General features: G+C 33.5%; 2 protein-coding genes across 3 annotated transcripts; both read right to left on the bottom strand.

Moving 5' to 3' along the window:
* Positions 1-7: 7 nt before the first annotated feature.
* LOC130815008 (U-box domain-containing protein 4-like) lies at positions 8-4,734 on the bottom strand. Its single transcript, XM_057681329.1, has 2 exons — positions 2,821-4,734; positions 8-656 (listed from the first exon to the last, which is right to left on the bottom strand). Exons 1-2 carry the CDS (start codon positions 4,156-4,158, stop codon positions 588-590), a joined length of 1,407 nt encoding a protein of 468 aa, XP_057537312.1. The 5' UTR covers positions 4,159-4,734; the 3' UTR covers positions 8-587.
* Positions 4,735-21,954: 17,220 nt separating this feature from the next.
* LOC130815298 (inositol monophosphatase) lies at positions 21,955-27,173 on the bottom strand. 2 transcript variants are annotated; one of them, XM_057681714.1, is made up of 12 exons: positions 26,933-27,173; positions 26,798-26,841; positions 26,645-26,695; positions 24,005-24,085; positions 23,802-23,905; positions 23,619-23,703; positions 23,330-23,384; positions 23,199-23,242; positions 22,764-22,832; positions 22,570-22,670; positions 22,370-22,426; positions 21,955-22,234 (listed from the first exon to the last, which is right to left on the bottom strand). In XM_057681714.1, the coding sequence occupies exons 1-12, from the start codon at positions 27,069-27,071 to the stop codon at positions 22,138-22,140; spliced, it is 927 nt and encodes a 308-aa protein (XP_057537697.1). In that variant the 5' UTR covers positions 27,072-27,173; the 3' UTR covers positions 21,955-22,137. The 2 variants fall into 2 exon arrangements, with proteins under 2 accessions (XP_057537697.1, XP_057537698.1); XM_057681715.1 differs by lacking the exons at positions 23,199-23,242; positions 23,330-23,384 and having other exon boundaries at positions 26,933-27,118.
* Positions 27,174-27,909: the final 736 nt, after the last annotated feature.

The following is a 27,909-nucleotide window of genomic DNA, read 5'->3' as shown; positions in this document are numbered from 1 at the left end:
CAATAAATTTGAATCACAACAACCAACCACCTAACATAAAATTGGATTAATAATTTTACATCCAAACATTACACATGTATGCCTTCCACAAATGCCCCAAAAAATAAGTAAGAAAAAGAAAATACAATGTGCAAAGATGGGATAACAAGCACCCTCTTGTCTCCATCAGCTACATTTTCTGGGCACATCTACAAATATTTTTGTTACAAGTTTTCAGACCACCAAAACAAAACCTCACGGGCCAGAACCCGATCAAGCCCGTGCTTTCACAGAGGCGAAAACGAAATATGCTAAAGCTTGTGTCATCTCCAAATATGTGGAGAAGAAAAAAGGGCAGAAGACGACAACAAGATAAGATATTTGGAGACGATGAACAGCAAACCTATTTGCAAACTAAAGAATATCTAAGTTAGCTTCAACATCTCAATGCAACTCCTACTGATAAGATTTCAGATTCTCCGGTTGACAAAACCGCACTGTACAAGAAACTAGACGCCACCAAAAACAGACCATTCCTCCTTACTATATATACAATTTTACGGAAACTAACAACCACAACCACAGAGTTAACACTGTTCGATTCGCTGTTAAGGGCTCGACGATGAGGCTATCTCTTGTTTCCTTGGTTCCCTCAAGATTCCAAGAAGTGTTTCGGCCTGCCATAATTGACCAAATATGATTAGGAATTAGTAAGCTTACCAATCCAAAGTTACCTAATCTTTGTGACATTTGTTGACAGGATTAGGTGATAATCTAAAACTTAACTGATGTAAATGACATTTTAACTACCCTTAATCTAAAGGACTTTCAATTAGAAGTATTTAAGTCTTTTCATTTCAAAACTTGGGAGTATGCATTAAGGATCCTATGAGTTCATTTCACAACTTCATACAAGTTCAAAAAACGGGGAATTTACGCAGAAAAAACTACAGTATTCATGATATAGTCCACTACAATTAGTGGAGAATGAAGCCCACCATTAGCTAACCAATCTACTTGACTTGTTCAAAATGATGGTTAATGGACCCACTAATAGCTCAAGCATCAAAGGAAATTCATCTCTTTCACAAAAACATATGAACTATTCAGTATTCCCTCCTTCCAAAAAAAATCCCTAACTACAAATGGGGAGAATATCAGGAAAATGAGAAAAACTGGTAAAAAAAGTACCCATCCGATTTCACTCATTTAACATAATTTGCTATTTTAATTTGTCCAACTAATTTTGCGTCATTTTTATTTTTAGACAATGATTTACCACTTTCTTTTGAGCTCGTTCATACATTCTAAAGTTCTTTTTATTTCATCCACACAAAATACACAATTTACCTTTGCTACTAAATCAAAGCAACGGAATAGTATTTTTATGGGAAACAGAAAAAAATGAATGGTCAAGTTTAAATTGGAGTAATGAAAATCAAAGAAATAGCGTAAAAACAAGGCAAATTCAATGATGCAGATTACAAAGGAAAACCGGGTTTTGCTCTTTAGACAGAGGGAGTATGCTTCTAAATGCGAAAAACTAAAAATCTTCTTCAAAAGGGGAATGAAGTACAGCATAAAAGCCAACGCAATTTTCAATCTTCATCACCTAACAGTCAACAATGGTCTCCATTTCCATCAGTTATAGCTCAATAGCCCAAAGTTTTCATGGTACAAGAGCAAATTACTAAAATGGAAGCTAATTTGATTCAAACTCAAGCTGAAACCTCAATCTTTCCTGACTTTAAGTCAATTTAAAATCTCAGAACACTGTAATGAAAAATCATCTCTTTTTTGCAATGATTAAATCAGATAAACTCCTAAAGTCAAACATTACCAACGTACTATTACTCCAATGCCAATCGGCTCCTGCCTGGAAAAAGTCTAAAGAAGTCCAATATACACGACCTTACCCGTTAAAATTGTTTCAGATTCACTATTTGCAAACTATGTTTGGATAAGAATTCATCAAACAAGAGAAGCTTTTATTTGTTTGTTTAGAGGAAAAGAAGGCAAGAAAAATATCATTTTCCTTAGATATCTTATCACTTTTAGAAAGATTTAATCATTAACAAAATTAAGGAAACTAATCCCATCCTTTTCAGTTTCTCCCTTCCAAATTTGTTATCCAAATAATGAAAATTATATCCCTTCAATTCCTTCTCTTTACTTTCCTTTCCTTCCAATTCTTCAATGTTCAATCCAAACAAAAACAAAGTGAAGAAGCGCAACGTATTCAATAAATCATAGCATACCTAGAGGTATTCACTCGGGTTCTCGAGTTGATTTCGAGTAAGGTGTTTCGAATCGGTTCAAAATCGGGTCTTGTGTAAGTTGTGTCCACATTGTTTTTTCCATAATTATAAATCCATTTAAGTCGGTCAAATTGGATTTGGTTATAAAGTATGAATTTTAGGTCATCAGGTCTATTTTGAACACCTTACCTCTGACTCCTAGCACACCCAATTCAATAATTTGATTCAAATAATCCTAATACAAAGCACATGAATAATCCTAAACACCTTTAATCAAATCAATCCATTGTTCACATCTAGTTCTCTTCTAATCATTTCAATCTTACTAGTTCCACAACTTAAATCACATATTCAAGAATTCATCAACCAAATAAAAAAATCAACCACACCATCACCCCAATGCAATCAAGTTATTAAGTAACAACATCAAGGCGCAGAGTTCTGGGTTCGATGCATGCAAGCTTACCTTTAATGGCGGTAACAAAGAGGTTGTTTCCATTATAATTTGGTTAATGATAAGAAACAATCACATAAACTTTCAATATGAACCACCAATAAATCAGAAATTGAACAACTAGCTCACCTTATGCTTAGCTCTAGCAGTACCAGTCTGAGATAAACCAACAAGAGGAGGAATACCACCTTCAGCAACCAGCAATCCTCTATTCCTTACATTTTCCCCACATAATTGCAGCAATGTCACCACCGCAAACTCCTTCCCTTTCGCCGAACTCTCTTCCACTGCCTCCACCAACGCCACTATTCCGCCTTCCTCCACTATAGCCGCCCTCCCAAGCTCTATCCCTGCCAAACTACTCAACACCACCATCGCCTTCTCCGCCATCCCACTGCCCTGATCCGCCACCAACTCCACCAATGGCACAACAGCACCCGCCTTCACAGCACGCTCTTTATTCAGCTTCGCTGAGCACAGCTTATACAATGTCGTCAGCGCATCCTTCTTTCCTCGCGCGTTTCCATTTAAAAGAAGAGCAACCAAAGGTGGAATCGCACCCGAAGCACCTATGGTTAAGCGCGTCTCTTCATCCACCATAGCTAAACTCATCAAAGCTGCTGCCGCATTCTGCTTCGAATTTTCCGTCCCTGTTTTCAACACATAAATTAGGGATTTTATTGTTCCGGAAGTTTCTGCAATTGGACGTTTATTATCCGGATGGAGAGATAAATTCAGCAACGCTGTTACTGCATGTTCTTGAGTCCATGGATCAGTTGATTTCAGGAGCGGCACCAAACCCGGAACTGCACCTGTTTCTGCTATCAAAACCCTATTATCAGCCCGATTCTTTGCAAGTAATCGGAGTTTCGCCGCCGCAGAACGCTTGATCGCCGCCGAAGGAGAGTTTAAGCTATCAACACATAGTTTCACAGTTGGTTGAAGATCTTCCGGCGAAATACTCTCGATTATTTCAGTCGAGAAAGTTTCTCTTTGAAGAAAACCTTCACATGGTTCGGGTTCTAGATCCATTTCATCCGTACTCGGCCCAATAAGCGCCGTCGCCGCTAGCCGTTGTAATTCACCGGATATATCACTGCTACAAACAGAATAGTCGCTGAATGATCTAGAAAGATCATCAAGAAGGCCAAAATCTTCCTCAGCAAAAGATGATTTGAGAGACTTAGCAGTTCGAGAAGCGAGCTCACCAAGACGGATATCAATGACGGAATCAGTGAGGTTTTCAGAAACAAAAGTGCTGGTTCCAGTAGGAGGAAGGATTGATGATTGTGTATCAGATTCCCTAGAAGGAGAGAAGATAGTAGAGCGTATTGTTCTCATAGAGCGGCCTCTTTCACGCCATATCTTGGTAGAAGATGAAGAAGATAAAGAAGATGGTGAGTGAAAAGTGGAGTAGATGGAATGTATTCGGGTAGAATTGGAGTGGGTATCTTCAACCGACACCATTTTCGGATTCCTATAACTATAAGGTTCTGGAAGAAAAACTTGGTTTAGTTAACAATGGAGGATAGTTAAAGATGGAAATGGAATAATAGAACCTAAGACATTTATGGAAAGAAAAAGATTTTTATGTAGAAGGAAGAGAAAGTAATCCCGGGTCTGGATACCGGGTCTGGATACCGGGTCTGGTAGAGGAGGGAGTTATCCGGATTCTATGGGAGCCGGGAGGATGAAGAGAGAGAAGGGATAGAGTGACAGGTTGGTTATTGCCAAATGTAAAGAGTAATAAATAAAAGAAGGATGGGGTTGGGTTAGCTTTATTGGGGACCCAATTCTTTTTCATACTCGGGGCATACTCGGGGAAATCGTTACTAGTAGTCTACTACTATTCTACCAATTCCTAATTATGTGAATTATTAAATATTATGTTTTTTTTTTATTTTATAGAGTATGCATAAGGAAGGTAAGACTAGATGAGGATTAGAGTTGTGAATGGGTGCGGTTTTTATAGAGATTTGGATTTGAGTCTTAAATATACATATTTTAAATTGGTTGGATTTTAAATAAGACAGATTTTTTATGAGCCTTTTATTTACATAAATGAAACTGGATAGAATCGGTTTTTATATGGCCTTTTATTATTTTTTTTTTTCTTGATTCATCATATATTACTATAGATTTGTAATAGTTAGTAGTCTAATTATAATTGACAAAAAGTAAATAAATTATCACTAATTTTCTATTAAGTTCGTCTCACCGTAAGATGATTTTCATTAGTCTCATACAAGAATTTTTGTTTATTAAAATATTTTTTACTAATGGGCCTCTTGTATCGACTCATCTCATGGTGAAAAAGGTCTCATACAAGACAGACTAATTAATTATAAGTCATTTTACTCAATTTATGCTTTACAAGAATAACATTATATATGGGTTTGGCTTGGTTGTAGCAAGTTGAGAGGGTCTAACCCATTTGAGCTTGTTTTATTAATATTACAGCTTAATTCAATTCGACTTGACCTGTATCCAGTTATTATGTGATTTGAGCCTAAGCTCTTTACTGAAAATAATGCTTACTCTTCAACTAAGATAAGATTCGGTTGTCAAAATTTTGTAATAATGAACAATTATTTTTAACGTTTTCTTGAGTAACATTTTTGCCTTGATAAAAAAATTTTTTTTTTTCCAAATATTATTCAATTTGATAAGTTTGAATACATGATTCGTACCTCAAACAATGTGGAATACATCGTTCTCTTTGGTTTCTATTATTCCCACTCTAATAGTAACACATCATTGACACTTCTACTTATCTCATTAACTTTCCTACCCACAAAATCACTTCACAAAATCACTCTACTTTGAGGAATCCCTTCATATAATCTCTTTTAAATCTCGTGTATCATAGAATTAGTAGTATTTATTTCAAAGCAATGATTATAATAATGTATTGTTCTAAGTTTTTGAATTTCAATTAATCTTTTAGGTTGTCATTATTTTAGGTGAAAATGACATTAATTGATCGTCTTTATGTTACTTTGGCTTTGACTTTTAATATGTTTTTGCTCATTTTGCATGAATAAAAAAACGATTTAATTATTCGTTTTACAAATAAAATTTTACTTAAAATTTTCATAAAAATTTACTTTATATGCTGATACTCTCGTAAAGTTTGAATTCTAAATTCGCTCAAAATATTGAGCAGATTTATATTACTCAATCCCTGACCAAACCACCTCATAATTTCTAGTTTCTAACGTAACTCCATCTCAAACCTCAACATGGGATGTTCATTCTTGATCAAAAAAATACCACATGTCTATTCTTATCTTCAATCCTTTTCATCATCAAATCCTCTCTTTCCAAAACAAACACATATCATTCCTATAATAAAAATTATGAACAAAATTTTTTTATTACCACCTAATATTATATCTCTAAATGGAAATATATTGAAATAATTTTTTTTTAAAAAAAGATGATTGAAGTAGAACAATCATGATTATTAAACTTGTCAAAAAATTTTCCCACCAAAATTACACTAAATTTTCATTAGCATTTCCACCATTTATTACAAACAATTAAACGGGTCGTATAGGCGGAGTAACAATTGACAAACTTATTAAGACCCTTTGCAATTTCAAAAATAATGATATGTTTCTAACAACAATGTATCTTTAAACACTTAACATATGTTTCTAACAATAATGTATCTTTAAACACTTAACATATGCTAAGCAATTTAATATTGAGGCCCCCAATTTTTTGATCGAACATGTTGAATATACTCAAAATCTCCCTTGACATGTCGTAAAAGTACTTCGTCCCTTTGAATTAGCTTTAAAGAGAAAATAGAGTATATTTTAACACAAATTCTTTTATAAGACGGTCACACCATGATATGTGTCTCATACTTGAATTAAATAGCCCAATAAAGAAACTTTTAGCATAAAACAGCTCTTTTGTATGAAATCGTCTCACAGTGAAATGATATCATAACGATCTCATACAAGAGGGGCTGTTATTTTAAAGAAAAAATGAATATTAGGTAAAAAAAAAATACAGAGATATTAAATTGTGTGAATAAATTTATAAGAGATATATAATATATGGATGAGATTTAAAAAGTAATAAACTATTGTTCAAAATTAAAAATAATGCAAAATGAGTAAAGCGAATCAAAATATCAATGGGACCTAAGGTAGGAACGAGGGTGTAATTCATAAGAACCAAATGCAGTAAAAGCTGTTTGGCTCATAAAATTTTTTAGCAAGGGTGATCCAAGCTCAAGCATGACCAAACTAATTGGTCATTAAACAAAATCAATCAATTAAGGATGGCGGATTGGTATGTAAAATAAAAGATTTTAACTAGACCCTGAAATAATAGATGATATATAATTAAGGACTTCACATCACATTAGACGTGTTTAATTGATGGGTCAACTCAACGGATCAAACATTGATTCATATTTATACGGATCATTTACGATCATGTTGATAATGTGTCGAGATCTTATTGGACATATATAAAGTGGTCGGGGCGGAGTGAATCAGCCGATCATGTCAATTTTTCGACTTGGTTGCCATAAAAGATTATCTGATATTTATTATTTCTTTACTACGTAATTTTATATATAGACGACTCGAACTAACAAACTATAAAGTCAAGTTAAAAGATTACTAAATGAACATTTTCAAAATGAACTTGAACAAATTAAGTTTTTGACCCGACCCGATACGATTAGGAGCTCTACACCACATCCACACTAGTCGTATAGATAACCTACACATCACACGTGCGAATAATAGTTAGACACCGGAAACTTTAACACCTTACGACCACAGTATATGACTACCGTACAAAAATCTAGACATGAGGACACGTGTTAACGTACAGTCTGATGTATAAGATGATGATGATGATGATTATCATACACGGTTTCAACTGAGCACCGTCTGATTATCATATTTGGATGCATGCATTATCATATTTAGGAAAAAGAGTAGCTGCACGTACCAACTAGACAAGAATACTACAATTAGTTTAGATTTGATCTAGTAATTAGTGTCAAACGAATGTTTAATTGGAGCATTCTTATTAATTTAATATTCTCATGTCTCTTTGGCAACTCTAAAAGTCGAATTTTTATCTTTATTTATTTTAATTTTGTCGGGACAAATTTAATAGTTTGTAGCGGCATGCAATTAATTTCCTATTAATAAAAAAAATTAATGTTTTAATAATATATAAAATAGTAAAATTTGTGGGATGCATGATTAAATTGAAAGTACAATTACAAATTCACAACACCTCTGTATATGAACACATATAGATTTAAAGGATTAGTATTCAGTGTTTTTTTTAACAAATTTAACTAGAGATTTTTTGTATTTAATATTGATTTTATTATTATTTTTTTTATTAAAATTTGATTGGTTCATTTTGTTATCTTAAGGGCGAAGTCAGAAACTTAATGTTGGGTAAGACGTATAGCCGCTACGTTAGTAATAATTTAAGTGAATGATGACGAATACATCAAAAAAAAATATTTCGAATGACTAATACACTAGCAAAACAGTTATAGTGGAAGGACGGAAAAACTAGCAAAAAGATAGTCGAATGATCGTTACAATAGTAAAAATTTTAGTCCATTAACAGCCGTCAAACTTTCTAAATAATTATAAACGTATTAAATGTCTAGATATTTATTTTCTAATATAAAAACTTTCTAATATAATTTGCAATTTGAAAATTAGAAAGATACAACTTAACACTAAACTTAAATTAGTAACAAATACGGGCAATTAGTATTAATTAATTTATAAAACTAAATATATTAAATTGTTACATGAAACTTTCTTAATCCAACAAATACAAATTATAAGAGTTGCCTTGCTAGTAAATAACGACAACGTTGATGGATGATAAAGATTAGGGGATGATTGTTAACGAAATTAAGCAGTAAGGAGAAGGAAGAAAAAAATGTCGAAAATGACACACTAGCTAAAATTAGTACTTGACATCACAATTTGTATAATGTATATGTCAAACAATTAAATTAAAGATTATAATAAATTAAAGATTGTGATAAAATTAAAGAGTCCAAATCAAGCAATAATTATAAATCTTATGTGCGGTTCATAATTTTTTCAGCGAAATCATGATTAAGATAGCTAATAAGATGTAGTCATGCGTGGGTCACCTCACTTTACTTTGTCAAATAAAACAACAATATCAATATTTGATTAATCAGGAATAGTGTCAACTTTTAATTAAAGCAGGGGCGGAGCAAAATATTTCAAAATCCAATTTATTTTTCATAAATTTTTGAACTTGAGATCCTTCATAAATAAAAAGAGAGAATTTTTTTAAAACTAAAATTATTAAAAATTCAACGCAATAATCTTTTTAAGTACTATATAACTAAATAAAAACTCAACATAAATTCTAACTACTTAATATTAATTTTTATAAATATAACTTAAATTGATTTGTTAAAAAATATTTTAATTCAAACCATTTAATGAAAAGTTAAATGGAGTATTAAAGTAAAGAGAAAACACTTGTTTGCCGTTGAAATTTACATAACATTTACGTATCGACACATAAAAGTAATTTCCTCCTCAAACTTAATAAATAAATTATTATCCAACGTTAAAGATAACAATAATTATATCCTAAAGAATGGGATTACTTACTAAGACTACTTTTAATTACTTAATCTTAATCATTAACAACGTTGGTAATCAAGTCAGCCACTTCTTTTTAGTGAACACGACTTTCTTAACCACAAGTTTTAAGTAAATAAAGTAATGATTATTATTATGAATCATAATAATAGGATTAAGCCGAGTTTTGTTAAGTTTTGGGTATTTTCCCCCTTGTTCTTTCATAAAACCATCAAGAGTATATATATACATGATCAAACAAAAAATAATTGGGCCAAAGTTAAAATAAAGCCCATAATGCAAAATACATCGAAATTAAATGTAAATTGTTCAACACCCCCCCTCAAGTTGGAGCAGACGGATCACAAATGCCCAACTTGCGTAGGAGGAATGTAAACTGTCGTTGACCCAAAGCTTTAGTAAAGATATCACCCAACTGCTCATGCGTGGAAACATGAGAAGTAGAAAGAAGACCCTCTTGAATCGCATCCCGTATGTAATGGCAATCAACCTCGATATGTTTCGTCCGCTCATGAAAAACAGGATTCTGGGCGATATGCAAAGCAGACTTACTATCACAGTACAACATCATAGGAGCAGAATGATCAACACCCAAACTAGAAAGCAGACCCTTTAGCCATTTGAGTTCACAAGTGATAGAAGCCATTGAACGATATTCAGCCTCAGCCGATGAACGAGAAACCGTATGTTGTTTCTTGGTTTTCCAAGAAATTGGAGAACCACCAAGAAACACAATCCATCCAGTCAAGAACCACAAGTAAGAGGGCAACTAGCCCAGTCAGAGTTGCACCATCCAACAAGATGTAAGTCACAGCTAGAGGGAAGAAGTATACCTTGACCAGGAGAACCTTTGAGATAGCGGACAACACGTAATGCCGCATCCCAATGCTCCACACGAGGCGCCTGCATAAATTGAGCAAGAATATGAACTGCGTAGGCCAAATCAGGCCGAGTGAAAGAAAGATATATAAGACGACCAACTAGTCGACGATAGCGTTCTGGAACCTCTAACAAATTACCACATGCAAGAGCCAAAGAGTGATTTTGTTCAATTGGGAAAGGAGACGGCTTTGCACCCAACAAACCGGCCTCGGAAATGATATCAAGAGCATATTTACGTTGACATAAGAAAATACCCTCATCATTACGAGCCACCTCAACCCCAAGAAAATACTTCAACCGCCCAAGATCTTTCATGTGAAAGCACGTACACAAATATTGTTTGAATGCAGAAAGAGCAGAGGAATCATTGCCAGAGATGATCAAATCATCGACATAAATGAGAACATTAAGTTGAATAGAACTGCTCCGGTAAGTAAACAAGGAATAATCAGAGTACGATTGGCAGAAGCCATAGTGTTTTAAAGAAGCAGACAGTTTAGCATACCAACATCTCGGAGCCTGTTTCAGTCCATACAAAGATTTTAATAAGCGGCACACCTTACCGTGTGATGAAAAGCCAGGAGGGGGTTTCATGTACACCTCCTCTGTCAAATCACCATGTAGAAAAGCATTATGAACATCCATCTGATGCAACTCCTAGTTTTTAGCGGCTGCAACAGCTAGAAAAGCACGCACGGTCACCATTTTCGCAACAGGAGCAAAAGTCTCATGATAATCAATCCCTTCAACCTGATGGTTACCAAAGACAACTAAGCGAGCCTTTAGACGCTCAATCGAACCATCAGCATTATATTTAACTTTGTACACCCAACGACTGCCAAGAGCCTTCTTACCTGGAGGCAGAGCAGTTAGTTCCCATGTGTTATTATCCTCTAAAGCAGTAATTTCCGTTTTCATCGCTTCTTTCCATCCATTATCCTGCATAGCCTCGCGAAAAGAGCGAGGCTCAGAGCCAGAGAGAAGTGCTGCAAGAAACGAACGATGTGGCATAGAAAAGTTATCACAATTAACATAATGCGCTATAGGATAGGGAGTACCGGAGAGACTAGTAGAACAGGAAGCAACAGAAGAAGAGCCTTTATCCGTAGAGGTGTGTGTGGTAATATTATTAACAACAAAATCACGTAGAAGAACAGATGGACGCTTGTCACGAAAGCCACGACCCAAATTCTCATTATCAAAGGAGGCAACATCATCAGATTCATGGGTGCTGGATGAACTGCTGGGCCTAGATGTTTGTGGACTATACGGCGGGGTAGCAGGAGATGATTGGTTAGTGAGCGGGCCGATATTGGTGAGAGTCTCATGTTGTATTGGAGGAATAGGATTAGTAGACAGTGGACCAATATCATCAAGAATTAGAGCATTGTTATTATGTTCTTGAAGCTCATTACATAAGGAGGTATCAACATTAGTGGTAAAGGGAAATTCATTTTCATAAAATTTTACATCCCGCGAAACAAAAATTTCACCAGTTTCCATGTCATAGACCTTCCAACCCTTCTTAGTAGCCGGATACCCCACAAAAATACACTTACGACTACGAGAAGCAAATTTATCACCTCGTGTCTTTTTATTATGAGCAAAGCAAAGACAACCAAAAACTCGTAGTGTATTGAAATTAGGAGGTGTGTTATACAACATTTCAAAAGGAGTCTTATTACCCAACAAAGGCGTAGGAGTTCGATTAATAATATAAACGGCAGCCAATATACACTCCCCCCAAAATGAAATTGGTAAATTAGCCTGAAACCGCAAAGCCCTACCCACATTAAGAATGTGTTGGTGTTTTCTCTCAACTCGACCATTTTGTTGTGGGGTGCTAACACACGAAGTTTGAAAAATAATGCCATGAGAATCAAAATAAGGCACCATACAATTAAATTCTGTTCCGTTATCACTTCAAACATATTTCACATGCACTTCAAATTGACAAGTGACCATAGCAAAAAAAGAATGAAATGAAGAAAAAACTTCAGTTTTATTTTGTAACAAATAAACCCAAACGCCACGAGAGTAATCATCAACAATAGTCAAAAAATAAACTGCATTACACGAAGAAGAGGTAGAGTAAGGGCCCCAAAGATCACAATGAATCAATTCAAAAGCTCTAGTAGCATGAAAAAGACTAACAGGAAAAGGTTCACGAGTTTGTTTCGCTTGTGGACAAACAACACATGCTTTATTCAAAGTTTTTTTATGAGAACTGGAACTAATAGCAGGAATTAACTGAAGAATCTTATCAGACGGATGACCCATACGACGATGCCAGAGTTCAAATTCGCAAACCCCCGCAACAGTAACCACACACACCGCAGGAACATCACGGAAGAAATAAAGGCTATCACGTTGCTCACCTGCTCCAATCAGCGTCCCCGAGCATGGGTCCTGTATAGCACATACTGTTTTAGTGAAACGAACAATACATGCACAATCATGAAGAAGGCAGGAAACAGACAGCAAGTTACAATGTAGACCCGGAACATAGAGTACATTAGAGAGAGTAATAGACGATGAAAGCCTAACACTGCCACTAAGAGTAGCAGACACACGCCTACCATCAGGTAGTCTAACTGACCATTCGGGAATGCGTTCGACATTATCTAAACAAGAGTAGATTCCGGTGACATGGTGGGAAGCCCCACTATCAATAATCTAGTCAAGGCAAGAATGCTTACCAATCATACGATCATCCGAGTGCTTAGGAGTAGGAGCATGTAAAATAGAGTGCACCTGAGCAGTACCAAGAGCAGAAACATCAGGCTCTTTCGATGGAGAAGAGTGAGGCAGGGACAGTAGCCCACCTCCAAGAGAAGAGACAGCAGTAGGTTGAGCTCCCCGAGTCCGAGGCACCAAAGCAGCAGCAGACTTAGCATTACCATAGCGCTCATGCCACCAAGAAGGCTTACCATGTAATTCGAAACAAGTACCACGCTCATGACCACGCTTCTTACAATAAGAACAAAGAAGAGCAGATTTATCAAGCACAGGAGGTCTTGAACGAGACCGAGAATGAACATTCGAGAGAGCAAACACATGGGTGTCGATGTCAGTAGACTTTGTGCGAGCAATGGAGCGGGAACGTTCCTCTTGAAGGAAGGTTTGATAAGCACGATCAATGTCCGGGGAAGGCATCTGAGACAAGAGATTAGTGCGAACCGTACCATAAATGTCATCATCAATTCCAATATAAAACTGATGTAATATTTCTTCATCCCGATCTTGGCGAAATTTATTCACAACACCACAAGTACACAGACCACAACTACAATGAGGAATAGGTTTCAAACGATCAAGTTCATCATAGAGCCCCATAAGTTTAGTATAATAGTCCTCAATTGTCATAGATTTCAATTGACGACAATCCGTAATTTGCGCTCGAAGTTGTTGAATACGCGGGCCATTAGCAACACAGTAACGTTTTTCAAGATACAACCATAAAGCCCGAGCCGTATCATGAAAGGGTATTGAAGAAACAATTTTAGGGTCAAGAGTACGATTAATCCAAGATACAATCATGGAATTAACAGTTTCCCAATCAAGAATATCATGAGCAGCAGTCGGTTTAACAATGGAACCATCAACAAAACCAAATTTACGACGGGATTTTAAAGATAAAGTAATAGCACGAGACCAAGAAAGATAATTATCACCTTTGAGAATGATATGAGAGATGAAATTACCCGGTTGATCGCCGGAGCCAAGATAGAATGGAGAAGTAATATCAATCACTTGTGAATCAGTGGACTTCGGTTCACCCGTCATGACGTAAAAGCAAGCGTGGATCAATCACAAATCAAAAGAAACCAGAAACGCAACAAACCAGCAATAGAAGAAACGCAACAAATCAATAGAAGAAGAAACCAGCAACAAACCAAAAGAAACCAATCAATCGCAAATCAAACCAGAAACCAGAATCAAACCAGAAACCTAGAAACGCAAATCAATCGCTGAGACCAGAATCAAAGCAAATCAAAGATGAAACCAGAAGAAAATCAAAAGAAGAAACCAAAGCAATCGCTGAGTCCAAATCAATCGAAGAAACCAATCGAAAACGCAGAAACCAATCGAAAAACAAAAACCAGAAAATCAATCGAAGAGATCAATCGAAGAAACCAGAAGGAAGAAAACGCAATCGTTGAAAATCAATTGAAAGGAGAAGAAACGCAGGGAAAAACAGAGGAGAAAGCAAGAGAAAGAAAATGAGATATGTCGTCAGGCAGAGAAAGCAAATCTGATACCATGTTAAGTTTTGGGTATTTTCCCCCTTGTTCTTTCATAAAACCATCAAGAGTATATATATACATGATCAAACAAAAAATAATTGGGCCAAAGTTAAAATAAAGCCCATAATGCAAAATACATCGAAATTAAATGTAAATTGTTCAACAAGTTTAGTCCAATATAATCCATTTTTTAATTAATATTCAAGCTTTTTAAACTTAATAAAGTTTATATGATATCAAAAGTGTTAAAGGTGTTTAGTTCCTAGTATTGCCTTTTTTTACTTGGTATCTATTAGATCCCAAAATGTTTTACTTGGTAATTAGACATATATTAACTTTTCTTTACTTTCTTATTAAATTTATCTATTTATCTATACTATATACTAAAACGGTATTTTTAATGACACAAAATATGAGCGAGTATGTTATCTTAGGGTGAAATGTTAAATATTCAACAAATCAAATATTTTATTTCTATTAATATCAAGCAAGATATTTTTCACAATAAGCATATAAATATTTTCTTTAATCAATGTGTATTGAATAATATATTTTCAATTTGTTTTTATATATAAAAAATTTAAAGTAATGATTGAATTAAGATATTCAATGCATTTATACGGAATATTAAACTGATTATGCTTGAAACCCTAAACACTTTATAGAGATAGCAAATACTATACAAATACTACTATTTTATTTTTACAAGTAATATATATAATTATTATATTTATTTAATAACCTAATTAGAATAAATTGGATGAGTAGAAATGAAAGGAAAATCGTGTACAACAACTAGAGTTTCCTATATATGAAAAATTGACACTTAGCTTGAACATTGACTTTAAGTATACTAATTAAAGTAATTGTAGATCCTTTTTAATTATGATGTAGATTGATATTACTTATTTTTCTGTAATGACTTGTCATCTAATGGCATATCTCTTTCCTCATTAATAAGTTTTGATTTTAGGTTTTTTTTTTATTTTTTATTTGTTATTTTTTTAATTTGCATTATTTTTATTTTTATAATGATCTATTATTTTTTTAATCTCATTCATATATTTTAGTTGTATTAATTTTATCCATGCGCACAATACCTTCTTTTTCCTAATCAACAAATACTCACATAATTTGAAGAAGCCTAGTCCAAATTGACGAATATTCATGGCCTAATATCTCATTCTACTTAATCAAATAAAATAGTTGATTCAATACATTAATATCCATAAAATATCATTAATTTTTAATCCTATGGTTTTGCTGCACTTTTTAGTTCACATTTCTTTGATTTACTACATTTCTAATGTTCATTGCTTTCATTATCTCACGTAATCTCATTTATAAATTAAATACATATTTAGTTTTTTTAATTTCATCACATTTATACTTAGTAGTTTTTTTTTTCTTTTTGAATAGATGTATACGTACTTAGAAGTTAGTATATCCATTTATTTTTGTCTATATATTAATTAAATGACGCAAAATTTAATTTCGTCAATTAATAGTCTAAGTGAGTATCATTTTCGACATATTTTTAAATAGAAGCTCACGCAATGTAGTTTGACCAATAATAATAAGACACAACAACAATATCAACCCCATATATCAACTACCAACCTAATTAAGGCAATAATTATATAGTCAAACATTAACAAATTAATTCATAATTTTGGTGGAGAGCAAAATATATAGAGATGATAAATAGTGTAAAAATTTATTTATTTATTTTTATTTTTTTAAGGAAAATCAAAGCATGTATATAAGAAACTATTTTATATTTTTTATATAATTATTAGGAAAAATTACCTAGAATAATCCAACATTTTCATGATTTTCCTAAAATAATCCCATTTATTGATTAACTATGAATAATCTCAATTTTAGGGGTACTTGCCTAGAGTAAACTTAGATAACCCGTTGACCTATTATAACAAGTTTTATTTTTTGGAAAAAAAATAAATTAAAATAAAATGTCAAAAAAAATATTAATAATGTTAAAAAAAAATTGATTTTTTTAATCGTTCAAAATTTTTTATGTAAAATTTCAAAATTTTTCACCAATTTTACATTAATTTTCAGTTTAATTTTTTGGTGAATTACCTACTATAGCAGGTCAATGGGTTATCTAAATTTACTCTAGGCAAACACCTCCTAAAGTTGGAATTATTCATGATTAATCAATAGGTAGAATTATTGTAGGAAAATCATAAAAAAGTTGAATTATTTTAGGTAATTTTTCCTAATTATTATTATTATTATTTTGGAAGAAATAAGATTCATTAATTCCAAACAAAGCTAACCATATACAAGACAAGAGAAGGACAACAGGCCTCAAAACACAAACAAGCATAAGAAAATTACACTAAGCGATCCTTATACAAAGACATAGACTCAGGATACAAGCTGGAGATACGAAGCTTAATGCTCCTCTTTAGGCTCTTCATCACAGCTTCAGAGTGCTAAGCTTGAATTGCCAAATACAATCATTACGAGCTTTCCAGATTAAATAAACCAGATTACTAACAGAGGCAATAACAATCTGCTTCATGAGCTTAGAGACCTTCCATCTATGGGGGAGGATGGCGGATAATGAATCCTTAAGGTGCACACCCAGCCACAAAGAAAAGAGGCAATTTTTATTTTTTTTGTCAAACAATTTTCCATAAAACACTAAACCAAACAATTTACAAGCGGGGTAAACAAAACCCAGATATTCAAGGGTCTCCCTACAAGTTGCATCAGTGTGAAAGAATAGTCTACCTTCTATGAAGGGTTTCTCATTCTCACTCTTCACGTGCACGGGAGGCACTGGGATATCTCAAAGAAACGTCACAGCCGGCGAAACAACATAAAGAATTACTATCTATGAAAGTGTCAAGCAAAAAAGAGACACAAGACATAGGTACAAAACAAAACACTGAAGAACCAAGCCTCTAAAATATAATAGCACAGATGTATTAGGTTCTCAGTACTTTACGGCTTCCAGATTTTGCTTTGAAAACTTAAAATTATTAATTATCTTATGCTAGATTGTACCCAATTTCTATATTTAATCATTCTTCTTGAAAAGTTATAATTATTGAAAATAAATCGAATTTGTTAATTTTTATGTACAATTCTAAGTGTTGTAAATACTACTATTATTTATATTTTTTATACCAAAAAGCTAGGAAAAGAAAAAGGCTAGAAGTTAGATGATCAGAATTGAACTTAAAACTTTATTTGAAAAAAATAATATTCTGACTGATATTGGCTAGTGTATAAAAATTGAATGGGACCTAATCAACATTATCAGCTAAGAAAAACTAAACTTAGTGATAGACAGTGCACAATTCCTTGTACCTGTGCTTTTGCATACTTGCACTATGATATATACAGTCTGCTTACGGCTTTCATTTTGCTTTCTATTTTTAAATTTTAATTGTTATTTTTAATATTTGGAATATTTTTGAATTAATAATTAGTGTGTACTTTTAAAAAAATCTTAGCTGTACGTCTTGCTTCGAGAATAATTTAAGATGATAAGCATGAAAGAGATTGTAGACAAGTGGGAAGTTTGTTCAAATGAGCCCTTTCATATATATATGTACTCCTAATTACATTTAATTAATAAAACTACTTTGATTTGTCTTCATGCTTAAGAAATCAAATTAAGTAATATAATAAGTTTCACTAATTTTCAAATCCTCAGCTTTTGTTGTATATTATAATAGGGCCGTTTCGTTTATTTTTGGGCCCAAGAGCAAAAGATAAAAAGAATCCTTATAAACTTACTTAAGACGTAATGAATAATATAATACACCTTTTGTTTTTTATTATTGATATTTAAACTACTTTTTAAAAAAGCACCAAAAACTCATATTACTTAGCAAAAAATGTAAGTTATATCTACAATTACTTTAAATTGATATCACTTATATACATAAAAATAAGTTTTTTGGGCCTTAAAAATTAGGGGTTCTGAACGGTATCCCACTTTACCCTTACTAATCGACGACCATGATTATAAAGTACTCTTTCTATTTAAAAGAACTATTTTGTTATTTTACAGGAGGATTATAAGTGTCAAGTTTTATGACGGCAATTATTATATTTTTAGGCGAAATTTGAGTTTGATCTTTAGTTAATAGATGAAAGTTCTTTGATGACTCTAAGGGGAAATTTCTAATGACTGAACTAGAAAGCTATTTTGAAGATTTTTGGTAAGTATTAGGTTGGATTCTTGTCTAACTCAGTCTAAATTATAAAAAAAAAAAAAAATTCAATCATTTCAATTATCTTTTGAAGTTCCTACTTCAATATTCCATATAACATTTATGCATTACCATGACCAAATATAATATTATACTAAACTATTTCTAGCTCTACGCATGTATTTGCATGAGCGGGATATTAGGTTGCTGATGATGAAATCCATGGCTAGAAAGAAGATTCTATATACTAAATAAAAAGACAGATGACCCAAATAAATAAAGAGCTGTAAGTGGGCCTCTAAACCTTGTTAGATTTAGAAAATTTGAAACAAATAAGCAAAAAATTATAAAAAAATTCAAATAATGGTAAAGTTTTGAAACTATTTTTCAAAATAAGCAGTTTTTTCCCACACCAAAGGTTTAGTATGTTCGCACTTAGTAACAACGAACAAAGGCAGAGGGTTTCATAAAAGGCAAAGAGTCTGTTAGCTGTTGATAACAACGAACAAAGCTTTGAGTAATAATCCTTGACTTTTTTTTTTAATTACTTTTGTTGGTTGTTTTTGTTCAAAATTGCCATTGTAGCTTTGAAATATAGCCATTATAGCCTTAAATATAGCTGTTGAGTAAAGATCTATAAATACACCGCCCTTGTTAATTCTTGTAAATTATATTTATTTTGATATGTTTATTTATAATATTTATATTAAGTTATTCATTAATTTCAAATTAATGTTTTTATTTAAATTTAGTTATATATGTCAAAGCATCATTCAATGGAAGCGTAACACCCCGGCTCAACGGACCATCGGTGACTACTCATGGAGACTGTAGACTAACCCCACAGAGCAACACAAGTCTTTCCAGCGCACTTTGTCCTCACTCACTCGTGCGCACCCAGGAAAATTTTCTAGGAGGTCACCCATCCTAAGATTACTCCCCACTTAGCAAGCTTAATTGTGGAGTTCTTAGCAAATGAGCTCCCATGAAAAGAAGATGCATCTTGTTTATATAAGTAGTCTATCAATCTCTTTTCAAGCTAAATTTGGGGTATCACAGGAAGAGTATTGTCATTGTGGTCATGAAGTGGAATACGGTCGCGATTGGAGCGATTTTGATCCTGGACGTCAATATGTTGCATGTCCACTATTCGAAGATGAAGATTTGGGATGCACCTATTTTAGGTGGGTTGATCCAAAGGGCACCAAATGGCAAAAAGACATCATTATTAAGCTCGACAAAGAGAATGAGGAGCTTAGAACCGAGATACATAACTTGAGAATTGAAGCAATTGATATGACGCGTAGGAGTGAAGAAACCGAGAGGATATTGATAAAGTTTAATAAGCGTTTTTAAGTTGTAATGGTTATATTTTATGAATGAACGATGTATTTGTAATCATTATTAATGAAACTATGTTGAAGTATTGGCATCGTCTATTTGCAATGAAGTCATCAACATAAGTCATAATAAGTCCGAGCATGGATGATTGTTCTCCAAAAGTCCGAGTTATGGATGAAACTATGTACTAATGAGGCTTATCAACTTCGATTCATATACAAAATATGATAAAAACGATAAACATATATACATACATTACAAACTATATAAAAATGTCTAAATATCGAAATCCTACAAATTTTTAATATACACAAATGTTTAATGTATTACAAAATATTTACTAATCCTCATCTCCATCCTCCTCCTGCACCCTCTCCAACTATGATGTCCTCTTATGCCTCCTACGATAGTATGAGGCGTTCGTGTGTTGCTCGGGTACCACTTCTACATATAACTCCAAAGAGGGAATAGATGTAGCCTTTGAATGCTCCCACATAGCATCTATAGAATCATCATCCTCAACAGAAAAAGCTAACAATTCACCACTCATGTAGTATTTAAAACATAAATTAACAGTACTTCGTGTGGTGTCAATTCCAATCTTAAAACATACAAGAAGCTTAAATTCATTCAAATCCATGTTCGAGTTGCATGCAAACAATTTACGTTTACCCCCCAACATATGCAACCTTGTTGCCACTTGTACGAATAGAACCATTCCAAAAACATGCAATAGTCATACGAAATGATGCCATTTCTACATGAATACATACAAAACCAACTTCATCACCAAGTACATTCACGAAGATACATAATTAATTAACTATATTTACATAACTATTTAACTACATTTACATAAACTAATTAACTAATTCAAATAAAATAAATATACTCAATATACAAAATAAATTAATTACGTATAATGAATATACAAAACAAAATCAACAAACATAATTAACTACCTACATTTACATAAACTAAATCAATATAATCACCAAGTAACTAAGTACATAATTATTAATTCAAATGAATAGTGATAACATGGTACTAAACTCACAATATCCACACACAAAAAAAAAATATAATAATAATAATAACGTAACCAAATTCAAAAGAATGCACAAATAAGTAAAAAATCAATAATACATTACCTTAATAAGCTTATATTGAACTAAATGAGTAGTATTTGCACAAGTAATGAGCTACATTTTAAACAAAGAGTAAAAATTGGGTAAGGAAGAAAAAAACCCTAATTTTCGTATAAAAAAACAAAGAAAATTATACCTTAGACAACTGCAAGTATATGCTATACCACTTTACTAGTGTTGGATTGGAAGATTTTTGGGATTAAATGAAGATTTCAAGGTTTTTTAATGAAGGAAAAAGAGGGAGAAAATGTTGACTAATTTTTGGGGTTAGTGGAATTGGGGGAAAATGAGAAAGAAAGGGAAGCTGCTGATTTTAGAACGCATTCGTTTGCAGTTATTATCAGCGGACAAAAAATAGAGGTAAAAAATAGTAAAAGTCTTTGTTCGCTGTTAATAACAGCGAACAGACTCTTTAACTTTTTTTGACCTCAACTCTTTGTTCACTGTTAGTAACAGCGAGCAGCTCCAAACCATAACTTTGGGAAAAAACTGTTTATTTTTAGAAATTGTTTCAAAACTTTACCATTATTTGAACTTTTTATTTTTTTTTTCTTATTCATTTTAAACTTTCTTAAATTTAAAGGTTTGATTTAAGCATAAAACTAAAACAAATTGGATCAAAAGCTCTTTAACAATATAAATAGAATGTTGCCCAACGATACTTGAATAGTTGATCAAATATGTGGTGAATCGATCTTCTTGTAGGTGGTGAGAATCAAACCCTTATCATAAAAGCGGATACGGATGCCTTCAAGTCTTAATTTTGGTGAACCGTATCGCTAGCGCCAAATAAAGATTGGAGGGTGTGAATTGAAATCATGGCCCATGTCATATTCTAGAAGGTTTTCAAGAATTTAAACAATTAGAACAATTAACAAGACTTTTATTACAATTTGTCTCCAAAAAAATACATCTCAAATGCTGAAGTCTGAACAATGAATATTGAGTTTTGTTCTACAATTTGTTGTCGCGTAATCTCTCATTCAGCCAGTCGAAAAGCCTCCGTAAACGAATCCTTAATCAAGGGGTTCGAAGCTGCTATTCGGGTGACAGTGATATCAAAATCTTTACCCGACCTAAGCATACAACACCAGCAATCAGAATTGTTCAGTTACTGTTAAACAATAATCGACCTAAGTCGATATACTGCAAAACTATAATACGAAATCATTAGAAACGGAAGAAATTGTTTGGAAAAATATATATCTTACGGATCAAAAACGCAGCCTCCAGCCTCTTCAACAATTACAATGCCAGCTGCCACATCCCTGAAAAAGGCGAAAAAAACCCCTAAGAAAATGTACATATAACAAAACTGGACCTTTGCTCGTGGATATACAACATTGGTAATGCTAAATGAGTTGGCCGTTTTGAGTATATTTAAGATACGAGGCGTAAGAAGATTTCATACCATGCACCCCCATATCCTGTCTCGTAAAAGAGATCAAGCCTTCCGCAAGCTATACCGCACAAATTCAATGCGCAAGAGCCTGACATTCGTACAGACCTCACCTGATTACAGGAGACCATTATAGATATTTAGCTTAGGTCATGTACAATGTTCGGATCTCGATTTGGACCAAGTGGGGTTCACATGAGGTATACCTTGTAAAGCAATGCATTGATTCTGTTTGTTGTAGTATCAACGGTGGCTTTATCCCGTTTTGTACCGGTCTGTTCCAACAAATGGCACAAAAATCATTGTATCGTTCATCTTCGGAGTCAAAGCACATTAAAAAAAATATCACATTATTTTTTTCCCATATTGGTAATGTGGAAGGTCGTCTTGCATTAAACAAGTGGCGAGGGGGGATTCAAACCTGTGATTTCGATCTGAGACCGTCTTGAGTTACTCTCGTGAGATATTGTCTCTCGGTGAGACGAGCTCAAAACAAGAAGCCCATATACTAATAATTTGTATGAGTTGGGCTACTTAATCTATGTATGAGGTGCGTCTCTCGGTGAGACCGTCTCATACAAGAATTTGTAAACTATCCAAGGTGTAAAGGTAAATTTAACGGTACAAAACTTTCCAGATACCTCTGTTGCAAGAAGGCATTTGACAAGTTCATCTTTCGAAGATACTGCATAAGAACAACATAAGTCATGAGTTGAAGGTGCCCATCATATCTACAAGTTATTGATTGAATCAATTACGATTTACGACATACCTTGTATAGGTTTTCCGTTGAGAAACGCACCTTTCCCTCGCACACCAGTGAAAAGCTATTTCCAAAAGCTATTTGTCAGCGCAAAGCACAATATTTTCGACTTCACCAAAAGATACAAATATAGGGGCCTTCTTGAGTTGAGGTAGGTCAAGAAGATATACAAATATTGCATACGGGCTATGATACCCACAAATATCTCACGAGTAATTTGGTTGTGCACAGTAGCAGAATACTTCTATATGACATTAACCGCTAATACGATAGAAACGAATAACGCACAAATTCTTACCTCGTCCAATATTGGATTATACACAACACCAACAGTTGGAACTTTTCCAATGGTGAGACCGATGGAGACACACACGAAAGGAAATCTGGAAGTTTATTTACAGATAATTGAAACTAAAATTAGCAATAATAAACACAACATAAAAAACCTTAATGAGAAAGAAGAAAGCTGTGATCAATTTACCCATGCACGAAGTTAGTAGTCCCGTCAAGTGGATCAACAATCCATGTAGGATCATCTGTCAGTTCTGTAGCACCATAGGCAGCCGTAGTTTCTTCACCAATGAACTGAAAAGTATATGGAAGAGATCATATTTCACATAGGCCATATTACAATTATATAACACATTATAAAGAGGAGAAAGGATGATAAATAACAAGGGAAACCTTATGATCAGGGTAATGCTGCTTAAGATGATTAAAAACAAGGTCTTCGCATGCCTTGTCGGTCTCAGTCACCAAGTCCACCTGTTAGACAAGTTATTCCACAGTTAAGATTGCGTGCGCTAACAGATGCAAACATAGAAGTTTAAAGAAAATTTTAAATCTCGCAAAGAAAGGATTTGATGTTACCAAAACCCATGTTGAGCTACCCTTGTCGAATTGACTCGCAGGATCAATAGATACCGAGTTTTTGTTGACATTGAATTAAAAGTACAACTTCTTGGACTAGAGTTTAGCAATTCATTGAATAAAACTATCCACTAGATACTTCATGACAGTGATCTTGTAAATCTTAAAAAGGGGGTGAAAAATGAAAGTTAACACGAACTTGTTAATCTCTATCAAGAACCTCAAAACACCTATAATCACATGAACCACAAGAATTCAACTGTTATAATCACCTAGCCTTACACTTCCATTAATTGCAATAAAGAACTATTGCTTCATGATCTGCATTGCACGGAAAATTTTTGAACACTTATCCAAAACAAAAGATCTTATACACAAGCTTATGTGAACCCACCTTGTAATTACCCGATTTGCTTCCCCACAATCCCCTTCTCAAAAGAAGTGCTGAAGCAAGAGTCAATTCCCACAATATTGAAGATGATTTTGAGCATCTTGTAGCTCATGTTATGTCTTGCACACTTGAGAGTAGTGTGGGATGTGCCATGGGAAATGAGGTGCTAAGGTTTGGATCAATTGATCAAGTGCTTAATGATGATGATTTGAGGGGCTTTGAGCAAGGCATAGAGTGGATTGATCAAAGCAAGAGAGGATTCGAAGAGGGGGTTGGATGTGCCTTGAACGAGGCAACCCTCGAAGGGAGAAGTGCTCGTCCAAGGCAGCTCGCGTGCAGCAGACAGAAGCTGTCCCATTGAGCCGCTCGTTCGGGTGCTATACATGCTCGTTCGAGCGGTTAGACCCTGAAGCATTCTGACGGTATTTTAAAGTTGCGGTATTTGGCTTGGGCCTTTCAAGCCTTTTGTCTAGACTTTCTTATATGTTGTAGGAGTATATAAGGGAGATGTTAGAACCCCAACAGAGTATTGTGAGAGACTAATACTAGAGAGGCAACTAGGGTTCATCGATTAGAGTTCCCTCTTCATTGTATTAGGTTATTTGTGTGAGACCACCATTAAAGGTGAGGTCTTTGCTTTAAGAGGCTGTTCTTAATGCTTTGTGTGTGGCTTCTCATTGATGTATGTTGATATATTAATGAATGTAAGCATTGTTTGAGGGGGAGGTATCCATAGATACCTCGTAAAGTTTGTGTCTTTGTTCATTGTTGTTCTTGCTCTGTTTTTGGTTGTTTTCTTTGCACTTGTTTGTGTTTGTTCTTCACCATTATCATAGCCCATTCACAACAAGAAGAATGAACAGACAACACTTAGATATGTGTAAAACACTACATCCAAAGATTACAACAATAACAACAATGCTAGAGTCTTAACCCAAAAATTTAGAATCGGCTACATAAACCAATATATCAGTCATTCAATAAAACTTACCCTCTAACTTTATAGGCACATCTCGATCACAAAAACTTTCAATAGCCACGCTCCATTTTTACCACTCACACTTAATTGTATGGGTCACAATTTTGTTGGATGTCTCCACTTGAAACATCCATTACATCTAAAGATTAGCTAAACAAAATTGACAAGCCAATTGAGTTGGCATACCACATTCTAAGTTAACTGAATATAGTCATCCTCAACTCCACAAAAAGTTCAGGGTGCATCTCATGGTATCCAAACACCATCAAATAATATAGCTTTGCTTTCTCATTTTTTCCACTAAGGATTCCATTGTTAAGCTTTATATCAAACTTTGCCTAATACTCATTTTCATAATCGACCCAAATCCACGTAAGCAATGGCAAAAGCAGTTCTCTATATATCAACAATCAACTTTACCCAAAAAGACTCGACCATATTCATTGAAAGTGAATGCCAACCCAATAATGATGATCCAGGGAGGTTAATCAGATATTGTACTAGCCCCATGAAACACAGAATTCCATTTTATTCTTCAACATCATTCCTTTTATCTATTGTGTTCTTTATCTCAATGGGCCAAAGATTTATAGCTCTTTCATTTCAAATTAATTGAACTATATTAAAATGGCTCATTAAGGCATTTGCTTCTAAAGGTCAATCGAAAACAACCTCTTTGTTACTATGACTAAAAAGGGTGAGGTTGCGTTCCTACCCTTAAAAACCCGCCTAGGTAGAGCCACTTTATGACATTCGGGTAATGGAATGTAATGAAAACTCCTTCTAATCTGTAAATGAACTAAATTTCATTAACTCTTAACACCATTAGTACTCAACTATCTCAATACCCAAAAATCCATTAACTCCCATATATCAGAAAAGTGATTCCTTAATAATACTAATAATTTCAAACATCACAAAGTTTATAATTCACAAGTTGGGAATACATTCATATTTCATACACTTTTTGCTGAAATTAATTCATACAACAATCATCAAAATTTCAATACCACTTAACTTCCAACATAAACTAGATTGACACAATAAAACAAATAAGATGATAACAATTAAAGAAAAGGGTAACCTGGCCTTTATGCTCCACATTTTTGGTCTGATAAAATCCCTTGCGAATTACCTATCAATCAAACAAAAGAAAAGGATTAATTCAATTTTAAGAGACACTTCAACAAAGGATGAACAAATGAAGAAGAAAGAGAAAGGAGAGAAAGAAAAATACTTCGCCAGCTTTTTTGGCAGCATCAACAGCAGTTGCAAGGAAATCTAAAACATGGAGAAATTAATTATAAAGCTAAGGACTTTGAACAAATTAAATCTACAATTAGAAGTGTTGGATTAAGAGAAAGATGGTTACCAATTGAAGACATTGTTGTGAATTTGTAGGGGGCGGAGAAACACAATTGAGAAGTAGTGAATGTTGATGATGTTGCGAAATTCAGGAACCTTGGTGTACCATTCAGTTTCAGTGATCTATAGTACACGGGAACGTGCATTTTATTTAAAGAATTATTTTAAGATTAAAGATGCCCTTTTCCTATAAGGATTCGCAAGTATCCCAAATCTTTTTAAATTGGAATTATATTTTTAGTCCATTAAAATTGAATTTTGAATTTATATTGGTTTTTTACATTTTTATAAATATTTAATCTTAGAGTTTGATTTTTACTTTTTTATGTATAAAAACTTAGGTTTGTATTTGTATTTATATTTAGTATAAAGTTTTCCTTTAAAATTTAAATTTATCTTTATCAAATTAGAAGTGCTATATAGTAGTATAGAGTACTTATATGCTTTCTTGTAGTCCATACTTTTGAATTTCCATTAATTGTGAATGAAGCATTTTTTTTAAAGAGAAAGAATGTGGGTATTTGATAATAAGTTTAGAGATTGATTGAATTGGATGGATGATATTGAAGATGGGTTTAATATGTATGAATGAGATTAAAATAGTTTTGAAAACCCCTCAATCCGCTATAAAACAATTTGTCTAATCAAATTAATATATAAAATAGTTTATATGGTTTACAAAATTTTTAAAACCCCAATTTATCACTTGATCTAATTTTAACATTTTTTCAAATTGAATCATATTTGCTTAAGTAACACGATTGTATTCTTATCTTACGACCCAAATAAACATGCTATATTTTCAATTTATTAGATATTAGATAGATTTCTATAATATTATCACTAAGATATGATACCATAGTAAATACCTTTTTATTAGTAACAATACAAGAAAACTTTTTTTCAATTTAATTTAACTCATGTTCTTTTTCAATATCATTTCATTCTCTTCAATTGGAATTAATCATCATTTTCTCCAATAGA

Source organism: Amaranthus tricolor, chromosome 6 (genome assembly GCF_026212465.1).
Source record: "Amaranthus tricolor cultivar Red isolate AtriRed21 chromosome 6, ASM2621246v1, whole genome shotgun sequence".
Classification (NCBI taxonomy): Eukaryota; Viridiplantae; Streptophyta; class Magnoliopsida; order Caryophyllales; family Amaranthaceae; genus Amaranthus; species Amaranthus tricolor.
The sequence above is the reverse complement of the archived record's forward strand: the minus strand, read 5'-3'. Positions and strand labels throughout refer to the sequence as shown.

What these genes read in the sequence shown, in the direction of transcription:
- LOC130815008 (XM_057681329.1), bottom strand. Translation starts at nt 4,158, where the DNA reads ATGGTGTCGGTTGAAGATACCCACTCCAATTCTACCCGAATACATTCC. An exon ending in CTGCTAGAGCTAAGCATAAG is followed by an intron (nt 657 to 2,820) that starts GTGAGCTAGTTG and finishes CAATTATGGCAG; the next exon opens with GCCGAAACACTTCTTGGAAT.
- LOC130815298 (XM_057681714.1), bottom strand. Translation starts at nt 27,071, where the DNA reads ATGCACGTTCCCGTGTACTATAGATCACTGAAACTGAATGGTACACCA. An exon ending in CAACGGAAAACCTATACAAG is followed by an intron (nt 23,243 to 23,329) that starts GTATGTCGTAAA and finishes GTTCTTATGCAG; the next exon opens with TATCTTCGAAAGATGAACTT. An exon ending in ACAGGATATGGGGGTGCATG is followed by an intron (nt 22,427 to 22,569) that starts GTATGAAATCTT and finishes CGCCTTTTTCAG; the next exon opens with GGATGTGGCAGCTGGCATTG.